The sequence below is a fragment of the Lynx canadensis genome, chromosome A3 (genome assembly GCF_007474595.2).
Source record: "Lynx canadensis isolate LIC74 chromosome A3, mLynCan4.pri.v2, whole genome shotgun sequence".
Taxonomy (NCBI): domain Eukaryota; kingdom Metazoa; phylum Chordata; class Mammalia; order Carnivora; family Felidae; genus Lynx; species Lynx canadensis.
Window position 1 is genome coordinate 10,044,750 of NC_044305.1, and position 23,824 is coordinate 10,068,573.

The 23,824-nt window shown below is 51.2% G+C and overlaps 1 protein-coding gene across 1 annotated transcript in view; it reads left to right on the plus strand.

The window, feature by feature from the left end:
* The first annotated feature begins 423 nt into the window (after positions 1-423).
* ATP9A (ATPase phospholipid transporting 9A (putative)) overlaps positions 424-23,824 on the plus strand; it is a 132,421-nt gene continuing 109,020 nt past the window's right edge. The window contains 1 exon segment of the mRNA XM_030309389.1: positions 424-506. Within this exon segment, the coding sequence (XP_030165249.1) occupies positions 439-506 (68 nt within the window). The 5' untranslated portion in view covers positions 424-438.

Consider the following 23,824-nt stretch of genomic DNA (forward strand, 5'->3'; position numbering starts at 1 on the left):
GGTGAGGCGCGGCTGGCTGCTGGGGGGAGGGCGGGGGGACGACGGGCGCGCGCGCGCACGGCGGGGCGTGGGCGGGGGGCGCGTGGCCGGGTGGGCGCGCGTGGGGGGGCGCGCGGCGCGGGCGGGGGGCGGGGACACTGCGGCGGCGGCGGCGCGGACACAGCCGGCCGCCCCCCGTGGCAGGCGCGGGGCGAGCGGGCGCAGCGCGGAGCTCGGGCCCATGGTGCGCCCGTGTCCGTCGGTCGGGCCGCGCGGGCGGCTCCGCGCGTGGCCCGGCGCTCGCGAGGCTCGCCCCCTCGCTGCGGGCCGGCCCGCCCGCTGCCGCCGCCTCCTCCCCGGGGCGGCGCGGCGCCGGCGGGCGGCGGCGCGGAGGCCGGACCGGGCGGCGGCCCAGGCGGCGCGGGGGGCGCGGCGGCCAAGGCGGGCGGCGCGGGCGACATGACGGACAACATCCCGCTGCAGCCGGTGCGCCAGAAGAAGCGGATGGACAGCAGGCCCCGCGCCGGGTGAGCGGGGCCCGGGGACGCCGGCCGCCTTTGTCCGCGCGGGCCGGGGCGGCCTGGCCGGGCCTGACAGCTTGGCCGCGCCCGGCGCCATGAGCTCGCGGCCGGCGGGGGAGGCGGGCGGGTCGTCGCGGCTGCAGCTCCGGCCCGGGCCCCCCCTGCGCGACCGCGTCCCCCTGGGGCCCGAGCGCGCGGCTGCCTCCGCCCCGGCCCAGCTCTCCTTGGAAGCCCCGGGAAGCCCGGCCCGCCCCAGCGCCGTGCCCCGCGCGCGGAACTGGGACCAGCCATGGCTTTCCACCGTTTTATTGTTTCCTGATTATCCTTGTTGTGATTACGCTTCGGTCCCCAGCAAACCCTGCTCCGCGCCTGGAACAGCCCTCGGGAGCCCGGATGTGCTGGGCTTACTGGGGCGGGGGAGACGCGGCCTTCGCCGCAGACCCGCGCCACGGGGGTCCTGCATCAGCGCCTCGGGGTCCCGGCCCCTGGTCGGCCGCCTTCCCCTCACGGCCTCGGGTGGGTCAGAAACCGGCGGCCGCAGGAGGCCGGGCGGGGCTCCTCCTGGCTGACCGGAGAACCTCCGGCTCCCCACAGTTGGAGGGAAGGCGTCCCCTGGCCCGGGTGGGGGTTCCACCTGCTGTGGCCTTTCCCGCCCCGGCCGACCCCATGGCCGCCTAGGCGTGGGTTTCCCTCCTGGAGAGCGAGCGGACGGGTTGCCGATTTCCGCCCAGCCGTCCTGTCTTGCTGAGGTTGTAAGGGACTCTGTGGCATCGCCCGCGACAGTTACCTGGGGGTAAGGGTTGGGGGGGGGCTGGTTAAATTGCACATTCTCTGGCCCCTCCCAGGCCCTCCGATCGGAGTTTGGGGGCGGGGGTGGGTGGGAGCTGGAAAGGTGCTTTTTCCCAAGCTGCCCAGGTGAGGCTGACGTCCCCTGAAGGCTGAGCCCGGCAGCTGGGCGGGGCTGCGGCCTTGGACCCGCCCTGCCCCCTAACATCCTGTCGGCTCTGGGCATTTCCTTGTGGCGGCGGCTTACTGCGGAGTCGGTTGCTTCGTGCCGGAGGTGGAGAGGGGGAACCCTTAGGGCTGCTTGCTTCCATCAGGTGTCCATGGAATTAAAAAAAAAAAAAAAAGTCATGATGCTAGCTGCCATTTTGTGCGGTTTTTGTCCCTGTCTTCCTTGAATGTTCCGGAGGCCCGGTTGATGTAAGACAGGAGGACCCGAGCGCAGTGAGGTTAAGGACTGCCGGGAAGATGCTGCAAAATGGAGATTGAAGTCAGGATCATTGGGCTCCCAGACAGTGCTCCCTCCCTTCCTTCTCTGTTCTCCCTCGTTATACTCCTGACTACTCAAGGGGCAAGAATGATCCTTGAGCTCTATGCCTGGATAGCGTATGCGTGCAGTTTCCAGCCTCAGTAAATCATGAATTTGTGTATTCAGTGGACTCGAGTCCTCTAGGTGTTCGCGTTTAAAGCAATTATGAGATGATTACAGTGTGCAGGGGCGGTGCCAGGCGACTGGGATACAAAGATGAATTAAATTAAACAAGCCGTGCCTGACCCGTGCAGGCCTCCTGACCCTGGCTGTGTGCAGTCGCTCAGGGAGCTTAGCAAACCACTGCCCCTGCCCTGTTTTAGACCTTTGAAATAATCTGGAGTGGGACCAGGGTATCTATTCTATTTTTTTTTTGTTTTTTTAAGCTCCCAGATGATTTTAACATGCTGTCATTGTTGAGAACTCCTGATGCAGTGCATGAGAGGAAAATGTAGATAATTCTTTAAAAGTGATAATTAACCATGATAGAAATATGCACTGTTAACGTGGGGGCTGACAGGGAGCGGTGCAGACAGTTAAAAATTTTTCTGTTTGGTATTTGAATGGAAGATCACACCCCCTTTTAGAATTTGCCACTTTGGAACTAATTTATTTCCTAAACAGTGACACAGATTCATATTCAAAGCATCTATCAGGAGAGCCAGGCAATTGTGTATATATATGTTCCTGTGTTTAATTTGCAGTTTTAGGAGTAGCTACCTCAAGGTGGGAAGCTGGGGTTTTGGAAACACTTTTGGAAGCAAAGTGATGGAGAGTCTCCCCGAAATATAATGGGGGCGAGGAGTTAAAGAAAGAAGAAACTAATATAGATGTTTCTTTACTTTCCAAGGGATTACATCCCGATAAACCTATTGTAAGTTGAAAATACCTTAAGGTGAAAATGCATTTACTACACCTAACCTACTCAACATCGTAGCATCGCTTAGCCTGCCTTAAACATACTCAGAACATTTACATTGGCCTACAGTTGGGCAAAATCATGTAGCATAAATAGCCTATTTGATAGTAAAGTGTTGATTATCTTATGTAATGTACTGACTACTGGACTGAAAGTGGAAGACGGAGTGGCTGTATGGGTGTGGGATGGTTGTCAGTGTATCAGTATTTACCCTCCTGATTTCCTGGCCGGCTGGGGCTCGTGGCTGGCCAGCATCACAGCAGAGGGTTGCACCTCCCGGAAGAGATTACAATTCAAACTACAGTTCATATGAAACGCATATTAATTTTGTACCGTTGTTAACAGTGAAAAATCTGAAGTGGAACATCAGAAGTCAGGAATTGTATGTGAATGGTCAGGCTCTCTGCTTGGGTACTTGACATAAATAGCTCTGTTTTATTTTTTTTAACTTTTTTTTTTTTTAATGTTTATTTATTTTGAGAGACAGAGAAAGGGAGAGCAAGCAGGGGAGGGGCAGAGAGAGAGAGAGAGAATTCCAAGCAGGGTCCCATGCGGGGCTCAAACTCACGAACTGTGAGATGGTGACCCCAGCCGAAATCACGAGTCCATCGCTCAGCCGACTGAGCCACCCAGGTGCCCCTATTTATTAAAATTATTTTTAAAATTCTATTTATTGGTAGTGCAAGTGTGTGAGTGGGGGAGGGGCAGAGAGAGGGAGACACAGAATGTGAAGCAGGCTCCAGGCTCTGAGCTGTCAGCACAGAGCCCGATGCAGGCCTTGAACCCACGAACCATGAGATCGTGACCTGAGCCGAAGTCAGACGCTTAACCGACTGAGCTAGCCAGGCGCCCCAAATGGTTGGTGATTTTATGGTTAAACCCCAAAACGGGCACCAAGGTGGCACAGTCAGATGAGTGTCAGACTCTTGATTTCTGCTCAGGTCAACATCTCAGGATTCAGGAGTTCAAGCCTTGCACCAGGCTCTCTGTGGATGGCAAGGAGCCTGCTTGGGATTCTGTCTCTCCTTTTCTCTACCCCCCCCCCCCAAAAAAAAAAACTTAAAAAAGAAAACAAAACCCTAAAACATAGATGCCATGAGCCCCAGGAGACAGTTTAATTAATGCTGGGGTTACTCGGTATGTTTCCAAGACATGCACTTTATTTGCTGAGGGCATCTTGTGGCCCCAGTGCTGTTTTCTCTCTCTCAAGAAAGTTACCGCATCCCGATGCTGAGAAAACCCTTGCCGTGGTTAGGAAACGCGGCCTGTGCGGCACATTGCTGGAAGCCATAGTCTGACTTCACGCGCTTTGCTGCGAGCTGAACGTTCCCTTCTTGGTGAAACGCCAGAGGTTGGTTGGTAGGAGCGTGGGTCCCAGAGGGGAAGAGCTTGGTTCGAGCTCAGGCTCCATCACAACTCGCGTTCGACTTTGGGAAAATTATCTTACCTCTCTGGGTCTCAGTGCTTCCATCTGTAAAGTGGGAGTGACAAGAATTACGGAGACCTCAGAGGGTTGTTTTAGAGATTTCATCCATGTAAAGTTTAGAACAGTAAGCACTTAGTACACCCTAGTATTTGCTGGGGCTGACGGTGATAAACAGGTCTTTGTAGGAGGTTTGCTACCGGGGGCTCTTGAGAATGCTCCTTTGATGGGGGGACATTTAAAAATACTATGAGGGCACCTGAGTGGCTCAGTTGCTTGAGCATCCGACTTCGGCTCAGGTCACGATCTCGCAGTCTGTGAGTTCAAGGCCCACGTCGGGCTCTGTGCTGACGGCTCGGAGCCTGGAGCCTGTTTCGGATTCTGTTCTCCCTCTCTCTCTGCCCCTCCCCTACTCGTGCTCTGTTTCTCTGTCTCTCTCAAATATAAATAAACATTAAACTTTTAACAAGTATTACGGATTTCATGACTCCGTTCTGATCAAATCTGGGGAAATGATTCTGCATAAACGTCCAACCAGGTGTGTAAGGGCTCTGTTGTGCTGTGTAGGGCAGGGAGCATGTGCTGTGGCTAAACTAAGACTTTGCCTTCAGGTTTTGTGACCAGACTGGAGGAGGATGCTTTGATTTTTGATGTATTTGGACTAGGAAGTTTTAGATGTGAACTGGGTTTAGAAAGAGCTGACTAGGTTCATATTCTACCACGTTTTTTTTAAAGCAACTTTGAGGCATACTTTACATAGCATAAAATATTTATATAGGAAATGTACGGTTCATCGATTTTTTTCTTAAAGCTGCAGAGTTTGTGCAGCCATCACCACAGTCCAGTTTTCAAACATTTCCATCACCCCAAAGTCCCTCATGCCCATTTACGCTCAGTCCCACTGATCTTTCTGTTTCCGTAGGCTTGCATTTTTTGGAAATTTCATATAAATGGAATCATGCAGTATGTTGTCTTTGTGATTGGTTTCTTTCAGCACAACAGTTTTGAAGTTCCTTTTTATTGCTTAGTCAAATTCGTTTGTCTGGATATGCCACTTTTTGTTTATTTACCGAGGTGGACATTTGAGTTATTTCCAGTTTTTGCATATTATAAACAATACTGCAGTGAATATAAACGTGTCTGTGTGGACATATGCTTTCATTCCCCCTGTCTATCCTGAGACTGATTGATTGATTGATTCTTGTTTTTTAAGTTTATTTATTTGAGAGAGTGAGAGAGACAGTGGGTGGGGGGTGGGAGAGAGAGAGAGAGATAGAGAGAATATGAATGAATCCCAAGCAGGCTCCAAACTGTTAGCCTTATGTGGGGATCGATCCCATGAACTGTGAGATCATGACCTGAGCTAAAATCAAGAGTCAGACGCTTAACCGACTGAGCTACCCAGGCACCCCTATTTATTTACTTACTTGTATTTAAAAAAAATTTTTTTTAACATTTATTTTTGAGACAGCGAGAGACAGAGCACGAATGGGGGAGGGGCAGAGAGAGAGGGAGACACAGAATCGGAAGCAGGCTCCAGGCTCCGAGCCGTCAGCCCAGAGCCCGACGCGGGGCTCGAACTCACGGACTGCGAGATCGTGACCTGAGCTGAAGTCGGATGCTTAACTTACTGAGCCACCCAGGCGCCCCTACTTACTTCTATTTTTAAAACTGTATTTTAAAACTGTATTCAAAAACTGCCAACTTTTTTCCAAAGCAATTCTATTTTAGAATTAGGAATTGTAGGTACTCCATATTCTTGCCAGCAGTTGGTATAGTTTTTTTTTTCCTTTCAAATTTTTAATTTAAATTCTAGTTAGTTAGCATACAGTGCAATATTGCTTTCAGGAGTAGAGTAGAATTCAGTGATTGATCACTTAGGTACAATACCGAGTGCTCATCACAAGTGCCCTCCTTGAGACCCATCACCATCTAGCCCCACCCACCTCCCTTCACCAACCTCGGTTTGTTCTCTGTCTTTGAGAGTCTCTTGGGTGGCTCAGTCGGTTAAGCATCTGACCCCTCAGCTCAGGTCGTGATCTCAGGGTCATGAGTTCAAGCCCCATGTTGGGCTCTGTGCTAGGGATGGAGCCTACTTAAAAGAGAAGAGTCTCTTATGGTTTGTTTCCCTCTCTTTTTTTCCCCTTCCCGTGTGCTCATCTGTTTTGTTTCTTAAATTCCACAGGAGTGAAATCACACGGTGTTTGTCTTTATCCGACTGACTTAATTTGCTTAGCATAATACACTCTAGCTCCATCCACGTCATTGCAAATGGCAAGATTTCATTCTTTTTGGTGGCTAATATTCCATTGTACATATATATATATATATATATATATATATATATATACACCACATCTTCTTTATCCATTCATCAGTTGGTGGACAGTTGGCCCTTCTCCATAGTTTGGCTATGGTACCCTGAGTTTTAGAGACACAGGTTGTCGGTGTTTCCTATATCCTCTGTGAGAGTCGAGTTCTCCTGCCCATCTTTGACCATTAAACGTTGCAGTTGCTCAAGATTTGGTCTTGGACCTCCTTGCCCTTAGAAGTTGGGTTGAGCTCAGTATCTCCTCCTAGGCTCCCTCTTGACACAGGACCTTTGCACCTCCTGTTCTCTGCCTGGAATGTCCCCTCCTCTCTTCATCTAGTCAAAGCTCAGTCTTCCATTAAGCCTTACTGGACGTCCTCAGGGGAGCCATTCCTGATGTTCCTGACTAGAGGTCAGATCCCACTTGGAGCATCTCTGAGCACTGGCTCCTTTTCTTTCTCTCACAGTTGCCGTGTGACATGTGCTCATGTGATCATTCAGCTGGGAACACCCTGGGCCCCAGTTGGGGACAACTTAATCACCATCACCCAGAGCCTGGCACAGAGTAGGTGCCCAATGAATCCTTTCTGAGAGAAGGAATGCCTGAAGCTGATCTCCAATTTATGCTGTCCTGGGGGCGAGGAGAGGATGCCTTTTCTAGAAGGTCCAGGCAGGGAGAGGTCTATTGGACATTCCCAGATGGCTGCCTACTCATTCTTCTGATCTTCGTGGCTCAGAGATCTTCACTTGGTGGCACCAAGTCTTCACCACGTGATTTGAGCGCGAGGGTGGGGAGTTTGGGGTGTGAGTAGCAGAAGGGAGCCGCAGGCAAAGAGAAGGCCTCCTGGGTCCCCTCTGCCTTGGTGTCGTTCCCTCCACTGAAGGGGCAGCAGCTTAGGAGGTGCTCGGGCTTGGGAGGTGAGGTAGTTTTCATCTTTAAACACAAGGCACATGATCGTGTGAAGAGTTTTTTTGGTGGATGATTTATGGGAAAACCTTGATATGCTATTAATGTAAGAAGTCAAGCATTTAATGGAAAAGAATAAAAACAGAGGAAATCTGGATTGTTCCAGAGGTTATGGCATGTAAGGTGTGGTGGGCAGAATAGTGGCCCCCCGGGACCTGTGAGTGTGTGACCTTTCATGGCAAAAGGAGCTTTGCCATTGGGATTCAGTTAATGATTTCGAGATGGGGAGACTGTCCTGGATTAGCCAGGTGGCCCCGGTGTCATCATCACAAGAGTCCTTGAAAGAGAGGAGACTGAATCTGAGAGATGGCAAAGGGGCGCCACTGCTGGCTTGGAGGGGGAGAAAGCGGCATGCAGGGGGCATCCAGAAACCAAAAATATCCGGAGAAACAGCCTCCAGGGGGAACCTGGCCCTGCCGACGTCTTGATTGGAGGCCCGTGGGACCTGCTATGGACGCCTGAAGTGTATGATCGTGAATTTGTGGTGACCGCTTACAGCAGCAGGCAGTGACCAGTGCAGACAGGTACACCCCACAAGCCTGGGGGACACATGCCTGCCCTGGCTTCGTGTCCCAGGGAGGCTGTGGGGGGCGGGGAGGGGACAGGGGCTACCTGCCTGCTGGGCGTGGGGGAGGCATCTTGGGGCTCCGGCTTACGTTTTACTTGAGGACGCAGGATGTAAGTGGACACGTCGTGCGGCCCATTCCCTGACCACTGAGGAGGAGCCCAGACTTAGGGTCTGCGGTGCCTTGGGTCTGGACTCAGGTTTTCTTGCTCCTGCTGAACCGTGGCCCTTTGATGTTGGTATTTTTTTTTTAATGCTTTATTTATTTTTGAGATAGAGAGGGACAGAGCATGAATGGGGGAGGGTCAGAGAGAGAGGGAGACACAGAATCCGAGCAGGCTCCAGACCCCGAGCTGTCAGCACAGAGCCCGACCCGGGGCTCGAACTCACGAACCGTGAGATCATGGCCTGATCTGAAGTCGGATGCTCAACCCACTGAGCCGCCCAGGTGCCCCTGATGTTGGTATTTTTTTGTTTGTTTTACTGATAAGGAAACCGAGGCTCAGAATAGTGAAGCAATTAATCCAGGGCAAGAACGAGTGGCAGAAACTAACAAGAAGTCGGGTGGGCTTGCCGCCAGCCTAGTAGAACTTGGGAGAGTTTCCCAGAGCAGCGAGACAGGTGGCTGCAGGTGTTGGTCGGGTCAGCTCTGCCCCCTCGATGTGGTTTTCCCCAGTTATTTTTCCCTCTAGTAACGCTGAATGATTTTTGTTTTTGCTTTTTGTTTTTTGCCACTGGCTGAGAATTGGGGAGAAATCAGAGAGAAATGTATATCACATTTTGAAAACTGGCAGAAGAATAAAGATAATATTGTGGGCTGTACTTTAAATATTTTTTTATTTTTTACCTTTTCAATGTTTATTCGTTTTTGAGAAAGAGAATGCGAGCGGGGGGAGGGGCAGAGAGAGGGGGACAGAGGGTCTGAAGCATGATGGGAGCTGACAGCACAGAGCCCGATGTGGGGCTCGAACTCACGAACCGTGAGATCATGACCTGAGCCAGAAGTTGGATGCTCGACTGACTGAGCGTCAGTCAGGCACCCCTGTAGACGGACAGGCTGCTGGCCTTGTCGATTTGCAGTTGAGAGTCTGGATTCCAGGGTCACACAGACCAGCTTTGCCATTTTATTGCTTGTATTATTCCGGGCGACTGTCTTCTCCCCTCTGCGCTTCAGCTTCCTGTTTTGTAAGCTGGGGACCCAGGAAGGGTGCCTGGATGATGAGGCATCGTGCGCACAGAGTAGCGTCATGAGCGCTGGTGAGCATCAGAAAGCGTTCTTCTCCCAGAGCCTCATGGGGACTCGTGTACTGGCTGACATCACCTCCTCTTCCTTCTGGGTCTTGGTAGAAGGTCTTCTTGAGTGAGAACTCCAGCTGGCAAATGCCCGCAGGCCAGAGACTGGCCGCCTCTGGAAGCCATCTCAGACCTCGCATGACTTAGCCTAACGACAGGGCTGTCCTCGGCATCGTGCCAGGACCAGATCCGTCAGTAACGTGGGTTTTTCACTGTTTATGTGAATGAAAACAATTAATGCCAATGTAGGGAGTTCTTGGTTTGTTTTTTTTTTAATTTTTTAAACGTTTATTCATTTTTGAGAGACGGAGACAGAGCGTGAGCAGTGGAGGGGCAGAGAGAGAGGGAGGGAGACACGGAATCCGAAGCAGGCTCCAGGCTCCGAGCTGTGAGCACAGAGCCCGACGCAGGGCTCGAACCCATGAAATGTGACATCATGACCTGAACCGAAGTCGGATGCTTAGCCACCTTAGCCATCCAGGTGCCCCAGGAGGTCTTCTTATAGATACATTCACTCAGCTGGAAGGTCTGAAGCTGCCCCTTCTAATTTGCGGGGTTCCAGTGCCCTTTCTCTTTTGACATAATGGAGGGGGTATTAGGTTTATAGCTTAGTTGATTCTTGTTATTCACGGTGATTGTGTTTCAGAAAGTCATTCAGGGTTTCTGCCAACCCCGAATTAGCGGATACCGAATCATTGCTCCTAGGGGAGGTACAGGGTCAGTCTCCTGCAAGCCTCTGGTCACGGTTTACCTTGTGGTAAAGGGATATTTTGGTTTCCAGCCACTATTTAACATGCATTGTTGATTCATTAACGTTGAACTCCTGACCAACAGCACTGCAGCTCACAAGCTTCCTGTTGTCAGGGGACTGGACAGCAGGCCAGCCTTATCCTTGGGGGCCGTAGTGATGTCATGAACAAAAGACTCCAGTACAGAAAGGAAAGCACTAAATAGACCGTGAACGGGACACGTGCTTACAGTAGGAGAGCTGAGACAGGAAGGCAGCGGCGTTGCCTTGTTTGACCTCAGCTGGGGAAGCCGCACGAGGTGATACAGGTGTTTTTACCACTCTGCACCTGTCCGTGAGTGACCACAGCGATGCTGCGAGTATTGACTTTGAGGTTATAACTTTCAGGCAGTAGGTGAATTTGCAAATACAGAAAGCACACATAACGAGGATCGAATGTACGTAGGCGCGTGTACGTGTTCAGGGTCCTTCTGACACGGCGGAGGTGGTGTTAGGTACACAGCGTATGGGGGTGTGTCGGGGGCAGGATGAGGACGAGGCTGTGCTGATCGGTGACATCCGCAGACCCCCGCCCCTCCCCTCTCCATGGCGGAGTGGAGAGTTGCGTAAACAGCTCTTGGCCCCCTTGGATGCGAACAGTCAGAACAAGCCTTGGCAGCGGCCCATTGGAAAGTGCCCTCCGTGTCCTCCGCCAGCCAGCCCAGCTGCCCTAGTGCCATCCACTTCCTGTTACGGAGTCCCTGCCCGGGACCAGGTCAGGTGCCACCACAGGCAGTAACACCAGGGGATGTGGAATCACATACCCAGGCACGGATGCTGAAGGGTACGGGTGGATACCAGAGCCATGCTTTGGGCTGGGGTGGGGTGGTGGGGGGGCTTTCCTGAGACAGGCCAGCGACTGGAGGCCCTGCATGCCAGCCAGTCCCGAGGAAAGAGCACGGCCATTTGACCTTGACCTAAGGCACCCATGCAACGAGTTGGAAGGGGGAGGTGAGGCACCGACCCATCTGTCGTTGGACTTGGGGTGGTTACTCCTCAGGATAGAACTTTCTTTTAGGATCGTTACCCAGATGCAAACGATGAAGGTTCTGAATTCGCTCTGGCCATATTTTGGGGCCACCTTTGGGAATGGACATGGCGTGTTGTCTCCAGCTTCACTTATGACAGCGAGTGGAATTTGGTTTAGTTTCCAAAGAAAAAGACTATTCGTCATGTTCTTATCGAGGCCTCTCACCTACAGAACTAGAACAGTGCTGATTTCTTAACGCTAATGTCTGTTTTCTTTCATTTGTGTGACTTGGAAAGATTGATGGAGAAATGTCGCCAAAGATCACTTTGGGTGGCTCATGGCCAGAGACTGAAAGGCTAGCAATTATTTTCATGGTTCTTTCTCTTTGTGCCAAGTGATACTTGCTTTGTTTTTGCAGTCGGGATAGGGAGTTTCCTTTTGGAGTACGTTTACAAGAAAAAAGCAGAGAATTGGCTTTAAGAAAAGTATGAACTCAAAGTTCATGAGGTTTGTAGATGCGCCCCCCTCCCAGCCACGTCTGACCTTTAGGAATTGGCCGCCTATGCTAAAATCTTGCTTTTAGTCTAAAAATATATCGCTGTAAGGGGGAGGAGGTGGGATAATCTGATTTTGTTAAGAGATTGAGCTTTTTTTTCTTTTCTTTTTTTTTTTTTTTTTTTGCCGTGTTACCCGTGAAAAACATGATTTCTTTCTTTAAAAACGTGATTGTTAAACCGCGGTTACTTTACCACATCGATTGGGGATCCCATTGTTGCTTCTCTCATTGTATAAACAGTTTGAGGGGATTATGGGAGAGGCAGTTGGAAGGGGCCCTGGGGAAGGAGAGGCTCCCTGTGGGAAGTGGAAGGGTGGCTGGGTGCTGTTGTCACCACAGCGAGATCTCTGTGGCATTTGCTGAAAGCCAGGAGGGGGAGGCTGCTGGCTGGCCGCCCTGAGGAAGGAGCATCGTGGAGCGGGGACCACGCCGTCCCCATATGACAGGGCCCGGCAGGGTCTCCCCCGCCTCCGCCGGGCCATCTGCTGTGACACAGGGTGAAGTCAGACCTGGCCAGGTTGGACCTCAGGGGTTCTCAGCTCAGCACTACTGACGGTTGGGGTTGGCTAATTCTCTGCTGTGGGGTCTGTCCTGCCCCTCGTAAGAGTGTGACAGCAGTCCTGGCCTCGCCCGTTGGATGCCCGCAGCACCATCCACCCGGTTGTGACAACTGAAGATGTCTCCAGACGTTACCAAGTGTCCCTGTGTGCTGCGGGGGGCGGGGCGTGAGTGGGCAGAACCACACCTGTTAGGAGCCTCTGGACTAATGGAATGAATATTCCCTGTGCATGGCCAGGTCCCTATTGTCCTTCAGAAGCTGCCTCTCTCTCTCTCTCTCTCTCTCTCCCTCTCTCTCTCTCTCTCTCTCTCTCCCTCTCTCTCTGTCTGTCTCAAGAAAAACCTGTTAGGCAAGAAGTTCATGTTTGGACTGTCCTACTTCACTAGGAGTTCAGCTTTCTGATAGTGACTATGAAGCCTTGAGCGGTCGGAAGAGACTGTTTGGGAAGTGTTAGGGGCTGAGGTGCATCCCTTCACGCAGTCCTATGCTGAGCCCTTAACCCCCAGTACCTCAGATCGTGACCCCTCTGTTTGCAGATGGAGCCTTTAAAAAGACATCATTAACTTAAAGCGAGAGGCCTTTAGGGTGGGCCCTATTCCGGTATGACTGGGTCCTTATGAGAAGCGGAGATCGGGACGCACAGAGAGAGGCCAGGGGGTGAGAGGAAGAGACCACTCGAGGACACAGGAGCAGGGCGGCCGTCGTCAAGCCGCGGGGAGAGGCCCCAGAAGAAACCAGACCTGCCCACACCTTGACCTTGGACTTGTAGCCTCCAGAACCGTGAGAAAATAAATTTCTGTTTAAGCCACCCAGCCTGTGGTATTTTGTGATGGCCGCCCAAGCAAATTCATACAGGAAGCACCTCATTTATGGCCATTTTGGCCAGCGTGGTGTCTCTTGCTGTTAGTAATAAGCCTTCGTTCTAAATTGATGATGAGTTCGTGAGGAATTTCCTTTAGAGAGTCCGGTCTCAAGAGCTCTGTATAAGCACATTGCAAAGTCATGTGGACCTGAGCTGACCTCCCCCCGCCCCCCTGCCTCTTCCTTTTGCTTGAAAGAGTTCCCAGGAGCCTGTCACACACCCATGTTGTGCTTTGCGTGGTTTGTTGTTAGCTCATGTTGCGTAGATTGTGCGAGATTAATTTGATGAGAGTTATAATAGTTGCTCACCACTACTCCGTGCTTATCAGGTGCCCAGCACTGTTCTAGAGTTGTAAATGGATCATCCTCTTTCTCCCGACAACCCTACTTTACAGATGGGGAGACTGAGGAACCGAGGGTTTTTTTCCTTTTAGAATGGTACCGGCTTAGAATGACAAAGACTTCCTTTCTGTGTTTTTAAAAGGCTCATTTTAATTTGAACGTAGGCAGCAAATTGCAGCTTGTGACCTGTCTTGATGACTTCTACTCTTTGACTTTTTCTGTAATACCTATTCAGAGCAGGTGATTATCGTTGAGGGGGAAAGGATTGAAGGTTTGTGAGACTTCAGTAATTTGGAGATGAGCATGTGTGAATTCCACTGTTACTTGTGAAGGCTGGTTGCAGAGGAAAATTCTAGAAACTTCAAATTACCCCAATAGCTATGAATTCTTGAGAAACATAGTATCTGTTTCCAGAGTTACATGTTGATTCTTATTTTGTTTTTCTTTTTAATGTTTATTTATTTATTTGGGCAGGGGAAGGGGCAGAGGGAGATCGAGAATCCCAAGCAGGCTGGTAGCCCTGGGTATTGTCAATGCAGAGTCCGACGTGGGGCTCGATCCCCTGAACTGGGAGATCATGACCTGAGCTGGAATCAAGAGTCAGACGCCCAACCGATGGAGCCCCGCAGGCGCCCCTCTTATTTTCTTTCTTGCCCTCTCTGTATGAGACACGTTCATGCTAATGGGGGGAGAGTGCAGAATATCCATTTCTAAAATATCTACACTCACCCCGCAAAAGGAAATAATCCGATTCTGAATGCTTTTTTTAAAATTTTTTTTTTCAACGTTTATTTATTTTTGGGACAGAGAGAGAGCATGAACGGGGGAGGGGCAGAGAGAGAGGGAGACACAGAATCGGAAACAGGTACCAGGCTCCGAGCCGTCAGCCCAGAGCCTGACGCGGGGCTCGAACTCACGGACCGCGAGATCGTGACCTGGCTGAAGCCGGACGCTTAACCGACTGCGCCACCCAGGCGCCCCCTGAATGCTTTTTAAAGCTTTTATATAGTCAGTCCCCATAAAAGTGCAACTATAAACGGGAGAACTCCCTCCTCCCTGCCACTATCCTCCCTCTCGTTCTTCTCCCGGAACTAGAGGCACCTGGGGGCTCTCATACAAGGAATGACACCCTCGTGTCCTGATAAATCACACAACCAGGTAGTAACATGTAAGACGGCTTGTACTACCTGGCAGGCAGGGTTCTTTGCCCCTAACTAAGCTGATTATGCATACTACATGCATAAAAATTATGCATAAATGTGCATACATACATGCACATTAACACACAGAAAAGTGTGCAAATCATGCACAGCTCCATGAATTTTCATAAAGTGAACACCCTCCTGTAGCCAGCCGGAGAACAGGCTATCGCCACGGGAGCCCTCTCATGCTGCCTCCTCCTGCACCTTACCCTGTGTCCTGACTTCGTCCCACGTGTATTGTAATTTGTTCATCCCTGTTGCTGTATATGTAGTCATTTGTGTGACTGTATCATGATCTATCCACCTCTTTAAAAAAAAAAAATTTATACTTATTTTTTGAGAGGGAGAGGGAATGCAAGTGGGGTCGGGGGCAGAGAGAGAGGGGATAGAGGATCCAAAGCGGGCCTCTGTGCTGACAGCAGCAAGCCCAGTGTGGGGCTCGAGCCCTGGAACCGCGAGATCATGACCTGAGCCAAAGTCGGGGGCTCAACAGACTGAGCCACCCCGGCACCTGCTTCATCTCTTGATGACGTTTGGGTCATTTCCAGTTTGCCTGTCGGGAATAGTGCTCAAACATATCTGTCGGTACATGTATTATGTGGCTTTGCTGGGCCCTAGGGTATATTTGCGTGTAGTTTTCCAAAGTGTTTGTATTAATTTGGGCTTCTCCGGCCGGGAGAGTTCTGGGCGCTGGCACTGGTCCTGTCTGTCTCCTTCATTTCAGCCATCCTCGTGAGAGTAGCGCTTTCGCAAGAAGTGTGTCTTCTATGGTTCATCTGAGACAGGCCGCCTTTTCTCGATCTGAGGGTAAGCTGTAAACTTAGAGGTTAGCCAAGCCATGGTAACCCTGAGCCTAAACTTGGCAAAATGGTCCCCTCATGGTGGCTTTCCTCTCTGACCAAACACCTTCTTAAGTGGTTTTACATTACAAGAGAAGGGTAAAAAATATATAAAATTTATTTTATTTCAATTGTAAAATGAGCGCATGTGTATTAAGAACAATTACAGGGGCGCCTGGGTGGCGCAGTCGGTTAAGCGTCCGACTTCAGCCAGGTCACGATCTCGCGGTCCGGGAGTTCGAGCCCCGCGTCGGGCTCTGGGCTGATGGCTCAGAGCCTGGAGCCTGTTTCCGATTCTGTGTCTCCCTCTCTCTCTGCCCCTCCCCCGTTCATGCTCTGTCTCTCTCTGTCCCAAAAATAAATAAACGTTGAAAAAAAAAAAAATTTTAAAAAAAGAACAATTACAGAGCAGAGAGGAGTAGAACACGGGTGTTGGCTTTCCCTTCAAAGACAACTGCCCATAACACCAACACCTACGATGTGCTGTTTTCTCCCTGCCTTGTTTCTGTGTGTACAGTGTTCTACGAATTATAACCCATGTTTTTGCTTCCTACTGTTTTTTCTGTCTCATGAGGTACTTTGTAAGTTACCTTTTTAATGGCAACATGCTATTTCTTTGAGTAGCTGTGGCTAATTTGCTTTAACCAGCGCCCTTTATTTTCACAAGTTGTTTCTTATTTTAGTTTCACTTTTTTAAAATACATTTTTAAAATTTGATGGGGGGGGGGGCGGGAAGAAAGAGAATCTTAAGCAGGCTCCAAACTCAGCACAGAGCCAGAGGCAGGGCTGGATCCCATGACCCCGGGATCATGACCTGAGCTGAAATCAACAGACACTCCACCAACTGAACCACCCAGGCTCCCCTGGTGTTACTTTTTAAATGTTTTCATTCTGAATGCTGGCCCTTGAACCAGAGGCTCCCCAAAGACACATAAAGGGAAAGCTGAGGGAGGCACAGACCCCTGGGCTTGAGAAGTGACTTGTCTGGGTCGGGATGAACTCAGTCTGCAAGGTGACTCTCAAAACAGCAGTGGCTTACTGCCCCAGAGAAAAACCGGAAACTCAGCAGTGAGTTTTGTACATTTCAGAGGATTGCTGTTTGTTCACTGGGTATTTGCGAGCAGCTACTCTGCCCAAGGCACAGTTTCTGTTGTTGTTGTTGTTGTTTTTTAATTAATTTTTTTTAACGTTTATTTTTGATACAGAGAGAGACAGAGAGTGAACAGGGGAGGGGCAGAGAGAGAGGGAGACACAGAATCCGAAGCAGGCTCCAGGCTCTGAGCTGTCAGCACAGAGCCCGATGCGGGGCTCGAACTCACGGACCGTGAGATCATGACCTGAGCCGAAGTCAGACGCTTAACCGACCGAGCCACCCAGGCGCCCCTGTTGTTCTTTTAATGTTTATTTATTTATTTGAGAGAGAGAGAGAGAGAAGCAGAGAGAGAGGGAGACAGAGAATCCCAAGTGGACTCTCACTGCAAAGCCCAGTGCAGGCCTCGAACTCATGAACCAAGAGATCATGACCTGAGCTGAAATCAAGAGCTGGACCCTTAACGACTGAGCCACCCAGGTGCCCCTTAAAATAAATCAACTGGAAGGAAGGAAGGGAGGGAGGGAGGGAGGGAGGAAGGAGGAAGGAAGGAAGGAAGGAAGGAAGGAAGGAAGGAAGGAAGGAATCAAGAGCTAGACCCTTAACGACTGAGCCACCCAGGTGCCCCTTAAAATAAATCAACTGAAAGAAAGAAAGAAAGAAAGAGGGAAAGAAAGAAAGAAGGAAGGAAGGAAGAAGGAAGGAAGGAAGGAAGAAAGAAGAACAACAGAACATTTTAATAGGCTAGACTCTCCAGGTCACTGGGTTAAATGGAACATATGACCTCATGTCCAGGGGCTGTAACTGTGTTTACTAAGGGTTTTCTGGAAGGGCTCTGCCATGTTGTGCCCTGTGTTCCAGGGTCGGGATCAGGTGATGGCCTTCTTCACCCACCACCGTTTTCATTTTGCCTTTTGTCCAGTGGGTGCCAGTGAGATTGGGAAGGTTTAAAAAAAGAAAGACAGGAGCTCGCGGCTTGCTCAGTTGGTTAAGTGTCTGGCTCTTGATTTCAGCTCAGGTCACGATCTCACGGGTCATGGGTTTGGGCCCCACTTCCCGCTCTGTGCTGACAGCGTGAAGCCTGAATGGGATTCTCTCTCTGTCCCTCTCTCTGCACCTCCTTCACTCGTGTGTGCATGCACACTCTCTCAAAAGAAAAAAAAGTGTCAAAACTTTGAAAAAGTAATGAAAAAAATGAAACCACAGATTTACTATTTATGTTTCTTGATGTGTGGGACGGGTGGGGGCCAGAAGCAGCCCCTGGGTGGTTGAGACGCTCCTTACACGCCAAGCCTCAGTTTGCTACCTTTGGAGCACCGACACGTATTTGTTGAATACGAGAAGCTCTTCCCGTGCGTACTGTGGCTCCGGGCAAAGCTGTGCGGAGACCCCGGGGCCAAGGGCAGGGACGTCTGGCTTCCCTGCAAAGAGCGGAGGTGTGCGGCACAGGCCTCTGGGGCCCGGGCTGCCATCCCCCTGCCGCAGTACGGAAAAGGCGTGGCCGCGCGCGCCACCGGGCCAGTGCCCTTCCCCACCTGGGCCGTCACTGTGCCCGACCCTCCGCTGCTCCGCCGCCTGCGGCCAGAGGCGACCTCCGGGTAGGGGCCGAGTAGGTGCGCTCCGGCGGTTCGCGAGCCCGCGCCCTGGCGGCCCTCCCCCTGGCCTTCCCGGGGTTGCGGCCAGCGCCAGAGCCACGCCCCAGGCGCGGCGGGTGCCGTGGCTGCTCACGGGAGCCGGGGCGGGGGCCGGGAGCCAGAGTCCGGGAAGGAAAGGGGCCCCGGCCGAGGCGACAGCGGCCCGCGGGTTGGTTGCGCGGCATCCTGAGGGTTTTGCGAGCGTGGATTCGAGCCGGGCTGTCCCGGTGCGGGTTCGGGCTCCCTCCCTGGCCCCATGGCCTTGGGCAAGTGAGTTCCCCCTCCCGAAGCGAGCGTGTGGGTAGGGGCCGCGCGGTTGGGGGGGGGGAGGGAGCCCGCGTCCTGAAGGCCGCCCCCCCCCCCTTCCTGGGCGCCTGGCAGGTGGAAGGACGAGGGGCGGGGCAGTGGCAGCCGCGGCGGAGGCTGAGCGAGCTTGGAGGGAGGAGCCAGGCGGCCGGGGCGGGCGCGGGGACCCTCGATGCGTGCTCCTGCTGTGTCCCAGTCACGGGGCTCCTCCCAGGGCGCTGTCGTCCCCGCTCCCCACCCTCCCCGTTCAGAGGCGGCGCTCAGATCCTACCGTGGTGCGAGATCCCCGGACGCCGGGGGGCCAGAGTGCTGGCTCGGAGGGCAGCTGCAACCGGCGGCTGGGCCTGTCCTCATGGACTGCAGGGCTCCTCTCTCCCGCCGGAGCCACCCTGCGAGGCTCGAGGGACCGGTACTGGGCGGGCTGTGCTGGGGCCCCAGCCCCGTGTTAGAAACCTGCGAGCAAATAGCCCGACAAAGCGCAGACGCAGGAGGTTAAGGCGGAAGGTCTCTGGGTGCTGAGGCCCAGGGGCCACCCCTCCCTGCATCACGCGGAGGCCCTGAGCTCCTTCTGTGTACCAGGTCTGGGGTGTGAGAGGAGCACTGTCACCAGGGCTCTGGTGTCCGACCCTCGGGGCTGCGGCCCGGATCCGAAGCTGCAGACGGAGAGCTGCGTGCTGCGTGGGCCGCAGGGTGGGGTTTTTTGTACTGTTTGCAAATTAACTTCACCGTTTAAAAGGTACGGAAGTGTGTCCATTGCTGACTCAGTCTCCCTCCACCTCCCCCCGCCACTTTAGCCACCCTGTACCCCTCCTGAGGCACCCACTGTCCAATTTCTTCTGTGTCCTTCTAGAGAATCTTCAACCATTTCCCCAAAAAGGCCCATGTGTTTTGCCGTTATCTATTTACACACACACACAGAGTTTTACCTTCTTTATGCAGTTGTTCGCATATGTTGCACAGTACGATGTTATTTCTTCTACTTAACAGTACACGCTGGGCCTGTTCCATAGCAGGTGCATAAAAAGCCTTTTCCTTCCCTTTTTATTTTTTTTATTTTTATTTTTTTAAATTTTTTTTCACCGTTTTTTTTAATTTATTTTTGGGACAGAGAGAGACAGAGCATGAACGGGGGAGGGGCAGAGAGGGAGGCAGACACAGAATCAGAAACAGGCTCCAGGCTCTGAGCCATCCGCCCAGAGCCTGACGCGGGGCTCGAACTCACGGACCGCGAGATCGTGACCTGGCTGAAGTCGGACGCTTAACCGACTGCGCCTTCCTTCCCTTTTTAAAGAAATGGCTCTAAAGGATTTCATTGAGCAGACTTACCACACTTTTTTTTTTTTTTTTTTAACCAATCTATCACTGGTGGACGTCTAGGTTATTTCTAATGGTTTGTTATTGCTGGAGCGTTATGGTGAATGGCGTTGAACATAAGGCTTTGTGGCCATGGTAGGACGTCTGGAATATCTCAAAGGGGAATCACTGAGTCAAAGAGAATGTAAATTTGTAATTTTGAGAGCTGTTGCTAGGTTACCCTCCCTCAAGGTTCTACTGATTTGGACCCACCCCCCTCCCCCAGCAGTAAAAGTGTCCGTTTGCCCATCCTGACCAACACAGGTGTTATTAAGCTTTTTGATTTTGGTTATCATGCTAAGTAAAAACTGATACCTCTGTGTGGTTTTAGTTTTGCATAATATTTAAACATTGCATCAGTTACCAACATTTAAAAACCGAGGGTTTGGGCTTCAAAATCTGTGCTTTTTGTCTTGGTCGTGAAGAATCTTACAGTCTGTCGTGTTAGGCTTGTGTGAGGGTGTATCTTGGTCAAGGTAGGATGGCCACTCCTTCCCACACCTCTGGGCTCTGCAGTGTGCCCTGTCCCACTGGACCCTGTGTTTATTTTTCTTCATTTATTACTATATGTTGCTCGCTGGGCGTCTGTAGGTTTGAGTTTTCAGGCAGGGGAACTATAAGGGAGAACAGAGCTGCTTTCTCTTCTCTCTGTGAAGAGCGTGGAGTCGGGTTTTGAAGGATACGTAGAAGGGGGAGAACGGGTTGCCCAAGGACATCTGATGTGAATGAGTCTTGCAGAGGGGTTGGAAGTTGGAGAGAAGTACAGCAGAGTTCTGAGCTCACTTGCCTTGGCTGTAGCCAGTGGCTTGATAACCGAGGACCTGGGATGAAAGGTGACAGGCTTGGACTTGAGTCCACAATGATTGACTCATGGTGGGGGCAGGATGCAGCATGAGTCACACTTTTGTGAGAGTGTCCTGCACTCCTGAGCAGGAGGGCACCGGCAGGGAAGGACTTCCAGGGTCGGAGAACTAGGGACGGCGACAGATGCCCCCACCCGTGACTGCCCCCTTCTCCCAAGAGAGCCGGAGTCAACAGTCTGGGTGTGTGTGTGTGTTGTGTGTGTGTGTATTTGTATTCTCAGTTATTATTTCCCCATTATATATTATTATGCTATTTTGATCAAAGTATGGCATAATAAATTGCATATCTTTTGCTGTAGGTTTTTTCCCCTCCCCCTTCATCACTTGCGTCTTCCCCGGTCAGTGTGTGCGTCAGCCTCACTCTTTGATTGTTGCAGGTCCATCGCACGGTGCTTCCTCTCTGATGGGCATTTGTTCATTTCCAGGGTTTTGCTTTCTTGCGGCTGTGAGCATCCTTGTGTCTTTCCTGATGTTCACCCATACTAGAACCCCTGTATGATATACCCCTCCAGGTGGGCTTGGTAGATCAGAGGATCTGTTTCTGTTTAGAGAGACTGCCACATTGACTTGGCCTTTTCCTTTGATACGACCCAATTTTTCCTCCAGCCAGTTTTCCTTCCTTTGATACAGCCATTGCTATGGTAAGAGATACATTCAGGCTTCAGTGAACTAGCTTCCTTTTATGCATTCTTTCTGATTTAAGATTTTATTTTTATTTTTAGTTTTTAAAGATTTAATTTATTTAAAAATGTTTAACATTTATTTATTTTTGAGAGAGAGAGAGCGCGCGCGTGCGTGAGTGTGAGCGGGGGAGGGGCAGAAAGCGAGGGAGACACAGAATCCAAAGCAGGCTCCAGGCTCCCAGCTGTCGGCACAGGACCCAGTGTGGGGCTTGAACCCACAAGCTGTGAGATCATGACCCGAGCCGAAGTCGGATGCTCAACCGGCTGAGCCACCCAGGCGCCCCAAGATTTTATTTTTTTTTAAGTAATCTCTACACCCAACATGGGGCTCAGACTCACCACACCGGATCAAGAGTCACATGCTTTACCAACTGAGCCAGCCAGGTATCCCTGACTTCAGGGTTTATATTACCCTAGCTAAAAAAAAAAAAAAAAAAAAAAAAAAGCCTCCTAGATGTTTTTAGAACACAGAGCAAAAATTTCCCTCGTACCTTCCTTTCCATGCCTTCTAGCACCCACTCCCCAGGCATCTGTGCTTATTAACAGCTTGAGTTCCGTTCTTCCAGTCCTGTTGTCCAGCATGCTATACACAGACCTATGTGGCTGTTTAAATTAATTAATGGAATAAACTGTAAATGTCACATTGTGAGCGCTCAACAGCCACATGTGGCTCGAGAGAACATTTCCACCACTGCAGAAATGTACCAGGCAGAGCTGCTCCAGGCCAGGGTTCTCAGACTCAGGACTATTGGCATTTGGGGCTGGGCGGCGGTCCTCTGTGTGGGGCTGCCCTGTGCATTGTACCCGCTAGATGCCAGGAGTACCTCCCTGCACCTGCAGTTGTGACCAAACGGGTCTCCAGACATGGCCACGTGTCCCCCGGGCACGGGGCAAATCCCCACTCCTCCACCCTGTGGAGAACCATCGCTGTAGACTGTTTTTTCCCATACGGCTTTTATTTATTTATCTGTTTTTAATATAATTATTGTCAAGTTAGCCAACTCCGTATTGCTTTTAATCTTCTTTACATTCTTTTTTAAAAATCTTTGTAAAAATTTTATTTAATTTTGAGAGAGAGAGAGCGAGAGAGACAGCGTGAATGGGGGACGGGCAGAGAGAGGGAGACACAGAATCCGAAACAGGCTCCAGGCTCTGAGCTGTCAGCACAGAGCCCGACGCGGGGCTCGAACCCACTAACTCGCAACATCGTGACCTGAGCTGAAGTCGGACGCCCAACTAACTGAGCCACCCAGGCGCCCCTTTCTTTACATTCTTCCTGGATCTTCCTGGTGTCAACACAGAGACTACAACTTCCCAGACTCTGGCTTTAGGGAAGTTCAGCAACACCGTGCAGGCAATTCAAATATTTACTGAGTGCCCACGGATTGCGGTTACACCCAGAGCTGAGATGTTCATTTCTTCGGGTCGCAGCTCCTTGTTACAGTAGTTACTTTTCCAGAAACATTGTTCCCTTGGAGCTTCCCTCTGTGATCTTGGCTTTTCCCTTGCCTTTCTGCCAGATTGTGTGAAACCACCTGACGTCTGGTCAGCGGGCTGTCCTCCAGCAAGACCTTCGTCTGTTTTAGTCAGATCATAAGAAAAATTTACTTTAGGTTTCCTTTGTTTAAATGGTCTGAGCTAAAAGCAGTGTGAACTAAACTATTTGTAGCCTTACATCTTAACCTAGTCGAATAGCTGTTGCTGCCAACAGGTAAAAACATTGTTTCACGTTTTCTTTTCTTTCTTTCTTTTTTTAATCTGGAAAGGTAACTTAAGAGAAATAGCATATATGTACCGTTAATGGAATGCCTGTCATGTGCTGGGTATTGTCCTATCCCTTTCATATATAAAGTCCTGAATCCTAGTAATTCAGCAAGGCAAGCCTTACTGTCATTTCATAGAGAGAAAGAGTGGGGATCACAGAAAATGAGGAGGCCCAAGCCACACAGCTAGCGTGGAGCTGGGCTGGGCTGGGCTGGGCTTTGCACCCAAGTCCGTCTGACTTCAAAGCTGGCGTTTCCTACTCTACCCCTTATGGGCCTGCTGTTTCCAAGCTGTGGCTCTCACCCGTTACTTCTTCTGTAGTCTCTCCAGTAATTTCTCATTCTTAAGGAATCCTGTCTTAAAATTTTTTTTTTTCAACGTTTATTTATTTTTGGGACAGAGAGAGACAGCATGAACGGGGGGGGCAAGAGAGAGGGAGACACAGAATCGGAAACAGGCTCCAGGCTCCGAGCCATCAGCCCAGAGCCTGACGCGGGGCTCGAACTCACGGACTGCGAGATCGTGACCTGGCTGAAGTCGGATGCTTAACCGACTGCGCCACCCAGGCGCCCCAAGGAATCCTGTCTTGTAACCCCTCACCCTAGGGACGTAGGAGTTACTTCGTCATGGCAAGTGACAGCCTGGTTTGGTGTTAAGAAACAGTAGCAGCAATCCAGGGCGCCAGGGTGGTGGCGGCCACAAGCAGCGCCAGGCAGCTGCCCCTC